Raw genomic sequence first — 6,000 nt, 5'->3', positions numbered from 1 at the left:
GGCGGGGGTTTGGGTATCTCTGTGCCCCCCCCGAAGCAGGATCGGGTCCGGTGGTGGCAGCACCCTAGTCCCTGCATGTCCTTTACACCCCGGGTCCCCCCCCCCCCCCCAACCTTGGCATGCCAGGAATCAAGAGGACATCCCGTTTTCCACCCCGCCATCACCTCGCTGGCTGGATCCTGCCAGGGTCTGAGCCCTTTCTGGGGTGCCCAGAAGAGGACCAGAGGGAGCTCGGCACCTCCTGGGGCCACCATCCGTGACCCGGAGCATTTCCACGCCGAGTTGGACTGGGTGGGAAGGAGCTTGTGTCCCTTTCCCTGCCCTCCATCCCCTGACACCCCCCAGGTTTGCAGGAGAAGGGCAGAAGAGCCTTTGCTCTACAGGTTGGCCCCGGGTCCCAGCTCCGGGTGCCGGTGGGGAGCCCGGTGCCAGCCCAATGCCAGCGGTGTGAGGATGAGGAGGAGAGGGGGGGCGTGGGGCTGGCAGATCACGGTGCTCTCCCAGGGCCAGCAGTTCGTAGTGCTTTTCTGTAAACAGCGATGAAAGGCCCCATGAACAAGGGGTTTTCAAGTTTCTTCCCCCCCCCCTTTTTTCTTTTTTTTTTTTAATTTTTTTTTTTTTTTTTTAACAATTCCTAGCTCTGCTGGTGAGTTTAATGGCTAGATCGGGGAAAGAACATGTTGTCAGCAGATTGTTGCCCCCAGGGCTCGGGGGAAGAGGGATTTCACTGGCTGAAGCTAATTGGCAGAATAAGCTGCCTTAAAGCCGATCAAATCCCATTACAAATGCAGTCAGGGACAGGGAGCATGAATCCTGCTACTAATGGTCTGCTCTGCCAAGGCTTCCCGACCTCGGGTGCGGGCAGAAGGTCCATCCCTGCCGTGGTCCTACGGGGTTGGCCTTCCCGAGGTCGGGGCAGGGAGAGCTGCCCCACGGCTGGTGCCCTGACACCCAGCCTCTTGCCAGAATTTGAGGGCTAAGATGGGGTTGGGGGGCAGTTCCGTGGTGGTCCCGGTTCCTCGTGCCCTGTCCGCCCCTGCAGCGTGCTGCCACCGGCGCTGCATTTTGAGAGGGTGAATCCTAAGCTGCAGGATCACATGGAGGAGCAGTTAAATCATGTATTTCAGCAGAAAGATTTGCCCTGTAGCTGTCCCGGCTTCCCTCCTGCCCCATCCCTCATGTCTCCCTCTTCCCTGAGCCCTGCTTTGCCAGGAGCAGTGTCTGTGCATGTTTGGGGGGGAGTGGGTGATGGAGCAGGAGAGGAAGAGCCTGTGGGAGAAGAAGGAGAAAAGGAGCAAGTTACATTAAGGTCTTGCTCTGCGTTGACTGCATTTCTCCTGGGTGAATCTTCCCTGTCCTACACTTGATGGTGGGTGCTGGGGTGAGGAGCCCAGTCCAGGTGCTGCATGTGTGTGAGCCCTTCTCCTGGCACAAGACCTGTCCCCTGGTGCTGGGGTGGGCTGGGTGCTTTGTGCCAAGTGACTCAGCACTCCCCAGATGGTCCCCCCACCGCAGAGCCTCACTCACCAGCCTTTCCTGGGGCATTCCTGCAGTTGGGACCACGGTACCCAACTCTGAGCCCCAGAGGCAGCATCCCTGCACGGCATCGCGCCACCCGAAAGCTGGGCTTGGCAGATGGTTGAAACCTTGCAGGCTTGACCATTGGGGGCTTCATGGAGAGCTCTGTGAAAGGAGAGGTACAAAACCACGCAACACGGGTAAGGGTATAGTTTAATGAGCCCCTTGTCTTGAAATCCTCTGCCTGCTTCTAATTTAGAGGAATTTGCCTGTGCCCTGTGCCTGTCCCCTTGAAGGCATTGGGATGGGTGGCTAGAAGGACACATTAGCATGTGGTAATTAGGATTGACCACAGTGCTTTTTTTCCACCCAGGGAAATGTTCTTGTGTTTTGTTGCTGTCTGTTCCTCGGGAGCAGGGGAGGCTTTGAGCTGCGTTTGCCGAGGGGCTGGACAATCCCAGCCCTGGTATCTGCATCTGCTCCGGGGTGTTCCTTCCTTAGGGTTTGGGATGGCTGAGAAGGGTGTGTGTCACCTCCCCGGTGGGTGCAGGTCTCGGTATGAAATTTTACTGGTCTCAGACTTCATTAACACACCAGGTTATAGTATACCAAATATATATAGTATGCCAAATAGTAGTGGGTGTGCAGCCTGGTTAAGCACCATTGGCTGTCCTACCAAGCAGAAGTGTCTCCGAGGGCTCGTGGCACATGTTGCTCTTCCCCTCGTGCCAAGGGAAATCTTGTCAGACAGCTTGGGCACTTGGGGGAGGGAGGGTGCCAGCCACCAGCTCTTGAGGTGGCTTTTACTTTGACCATCAATGTGCTTGGAAACCTCAGCAAAACAGGTGTCTGCTTGAGTAAAATGGAATTAGGAGGGCACGGCAGATCTAGGGACCCCTCCCTGCCATGCAGGTCTCCTGCCAGGGCCCCCACCGTGTCTGTGGGACCAGGGGTTTCCTCGCAATGTCCCCAGCTCTGCCCTGCTGCCACCCCCCCTGCCCACGCTTACGGCTGTGTCCCAGCCCCGTGGCTGAGCACCGGAGTGCTGTGAGGGGGATGTTTGGACATTTCGACAAGGGGAGGTGAGGAAACGTGGCTCTGGCTTTCCCCCCAGCTGCAGGGAGACATATGAGAACTGGCTGTCCCTTGTCACCGAGCCAGTCACTTTGCACGAGGAGATGGAGCCGCCAGGCCAGCAAGTGTTCACAAGGCGTTGGGGATCGCTGCAGGTTTGCGGTGTGACATTTCCATTAGCAGCTGGGGGTAGGGCAGATGCACATGTCACCTTAATTCCTCTCCTCTGCAATAGCTCTTGGACTCTTCCTGTCTTTATTTGAAGTGGGGCCACTGGGACAAGAGACTGAGGAGGAGGCAAGGGCTTGCACGGGGACACGCTCCTGGCCAGCAAGAGCTGGTGTGTGTCTGTGTGTGCTCAGACACCCAGCAAAAGCATATTTTCTCCAGAAAAAGCTGGCTTGCTTATGCTAAGCCAGTATGGTTTAGAAGTCCAGGATTATCTGCATTAGCAAGAAGCATATTTTTGGTGGTGTCACTGCATCTGTAATAGGGATGTGACTCCCTGGAAATGCTACCCCCGAGCCGTGGGGTGTTAATCAGCGACACTAAAGAGGGGGGGAAGCCAGAAGGCAAAAGTCAGAGTAACCAGCCTGGTTTTGTTCCACCCTGGAGGGATGTTCCAGTCCCTATGGCTTGCAGGAACAGGATTTTGGGCAGGGTGGTGGGACACACAGAGTCCAGCGCTGGCAGGTGACCTGTCTTGGGCTGGTTTCACGTAGGGTCAAGGGAACACTGAGAGAAGGTTTTGGTGTAGCTGTTCCCACTCTGCTACAGGCAGCCTGCATCACCCAGCATCCTGGCAGCAAGGGAATTGCCTTCCCCTGCCCTGGGTTGGGCTGTGAGCAGGGACACATGTCCCTCTGTGCCCTGCAGGAGCGGGGCTGGCCCCAGATTTGGGCTCTGGCCAGTTTTTGGGTGGGCACAGCGATGGTCATCTGTGTCTCCTGCAGCCACTGGATGCCACAGAGCTGGCTGCTGGGCTGCCTCTCGAAGGCAGGCCGGCCAGATGAGCCCCTCGGGATGTCAGGAAGCACATTGAGCATCATCGAGCAGTGTTGCTCGAGACTCCATAAGCATCGTTAGAAAGCGCAGCGCAATCAGAGGGGAACCAACAAGCTGATGTACCAACACCTAACGCGCGGCGGCAGGCAGCCCAGCCCTTGTCGGGGGGACACATCCCCGTGCCTGAAAGCTGGGGAGATGCAAGGAGTTTTAAAGCAAGTTTTACCTGGGGTTTTAAAAAAGGAGCGTCAGATAAATCGACTGCAAGGTGTCAATGTAATGCTTTTTTTTCTCCCCCCACCGTTCCCCCTTCAAGTAGCTTCGCCAGGCTCTGCCTCCCCGGGCAGGGAAGGGAGATGATGTGTTTCGGTGGTGCCTGATTGCACCTCGGAGCTGCGAGGCTCCAGCTGGGAAGTGTCAACGCGGTGGCAGCTCCCGCTGCGAGACCCTTTGTGGCGCTGGAGCGGGTGACACACTGACATGGCAGGCGTGGAGGGGGGTTGTGCCGGGTGTGGGATTGCTCGGCATCCTCTCCCGCATATGGCTGTGTCATTCCGGGGACAACCTCCTGAATGGGCTGGCCCAGCACGGCGGCAGGTGGTTAGAATTGCCCGGGTGACCATGTGGACCTAATTTAATTAAGAGGGTTTAGGGAAAAACTCCTTCAGGAAAAGGGAGGGGTGAGAAAGGTTTAGAGGGGGCAGATTTGAAAGGCAGCAGGAGAAGCTGCTCTAAGTAGATCGTGTCCAAAGGAGGACACAAGCTTTCCTTGCCTGGCTTGGAACTGGAAGATGGAGTGTCTTTAAATGGGAGCTCACGCCGAAGCCTGGGGAGGAAGGGTTGGTGAGCACAGGGAATGGGATGTGGCAGGTCTTGGCCTGAGGGCAGAGGAGTTTGCATAAGGCTTTAATTTCTGAAGATCTGTGCAGGGCAGATGGCTGGGTTCCTGGCGAGCCAGACATGCATTCTGCCTGTTTGGTAGTTTTAGGACCTCTTTTCTCCGTCATACTCCTCTTATAAATGCCTTGTTCCCCAAAATGCTGTTTGGTCACTGTCTCCTTCCTCAGAGGAAGCAGCTTCAGGTGGGAGCAGCAGGCAGAGCAGCTGAGCAGTGTTTGGGGTTAATTAGCAGCTCCAGAAGCAGGAGCTGCTGGCAGCAGAGGAGGGCCAGGAGTGGGATGAGCAGGCACTGCTTCCCGTTGTCGAGGACGAGCAGTGTGTCTCCAAAGGGAGCTGGGGAGGATGTGGAACACCCCGTGCCTGCTAGCAGCGAGGGCTCTGTACATCTGGGGACCCTGAAGGGAGCAAAGATGCCAGGTGAGTTGTGTCTTCTTAGCAAGGTGGCTGAGAGGAGATCCCTGAGCTCCTTAGGTTCCACCTTTTAGCAGCGCTGCTTCCTCCTTCTGTATCTCTGAAGCCCAGCTGTGCCCCGGCTCCCACAGAGCACCAGAGAGCTGCCACAGTGATGTCTCTCTCCTTTTGTCTCTCTGCTCCAGGTGTGAGAGCACAGAGGAATATGATTATGATTACCTCAGCATCAATAAAACCTGGGTCCTCACCCCCAAGGCACAGGAGACTGATGCCACACAGATCCTCAACTCGCTGCTGAAGAACTATGACAACAAGCTGAGGCCTGACATTGGCAGTAAGTGTCCCCTGAAGTTCCCTGGGGCCAGGGGTGGTGACCTGCTCTGGCTGTGTCTTGTGTTTTCCATGCTTTTGTGGCTGCTGTAGTTGGGATTTCTGGTGAGATTAAGCCACGCTAATCCCAGATGTTCCCCTGGTCCTCAGTCCTTCACAAATGATGGTAGCTCCAGCTATTTTATTTCTTTTTTTTTTTTTTTCCAGTCAAGCCCACGTTTATCGATGTGGATATCTACGTGAACAGCATCGGGCCGGTGTCTGTCATCCAAATGGTGAGTGGTGGTGTTGCTGCTGGGTCATGGTATCACTGCAACTGAGAGTGTGGGAGGTAGCTGGTCCTGTGCTGCTGGCAGGCTGTGTCATGCTGGCTAGACATGGTGAGAAGGTGGTGAGGTGGTGTTGTCATGAGAAGAGGTGGATTTGTTTCCCTTCCCTTGGGAAGAGGTGCTCTGACCTGCTGATAGCTGGAGCTAGAAAGGCTTGGCAGCCATCCCTGGGTAGGAGCAAGGTCCTCAGGTGCCCCTGGTGAGCTCAGCGACCCTACCACGCTCACAAGCTCAGGGAGAAGGATGATGATGCTCTTTGATCTCTACTGGCAATGTGTGGACAGGCATCTCTGCCTGGTGGCTTTGCCCTCTCCTGCCTGGGAAGCATGTGGGCACCAGGATGCTTGGGGCAAGCTGCGCCACCCTGGTTGAGCCAGTGCAGCGTTGGCTGGGAGGGAGTGTGCTTCCCAGGAGGGCTGAAACAGGTACCTGG

General features: G+C 56.2%; 1 protein-coding gene across 1 annotated transcript in view; it reads left to right on the top strand.

The window, feature by feature from the left end:
• The window catches only part of GABRE (gamma-aminobutyric acid (GABA) A receptor, epsilon), a 71,650-nt gene that overhangs the window by 24,152 nt on the left and 41,498 nt on the right, over positions 1-6,000 (top strand). Inside the window, exons 2-4 of the mRNA XM_014954908.1 lie at positions 4,411-4,436; positions 5,094-5,242; positions 5,446-5,513. Coding sequence (XP_014810394.1) covers positions 4,411-4,436; positions 5,094-5,242; positions 5,446-5,513 — 243 coding nt within the window. The remainder of the gene's footprint in view (positions 1-4,410; positions 4,437-5,093; positions 5,243-5,445; positions 5,514-6,000) is intronic.

Source organism: Calidris pugnax, unplaced genomic scaffold, assembly GCF_001431845.1.
Source record: "Calidris pugnax isolate Ruff unplaced genomic scaffold, ASM143184v1 scaffold38, whole genome shotgun sequence".
NCBI classification, from domain to species: domain Eukaryota; kingdom Metazoa; phylum Chordata; class Aves; order Charadriiformes; family Scolopacidae; genus Calidris; species Calidris pugnax.
This window is presented reverse-complemented; position numbering and strand designations above follow the sequence as displayed.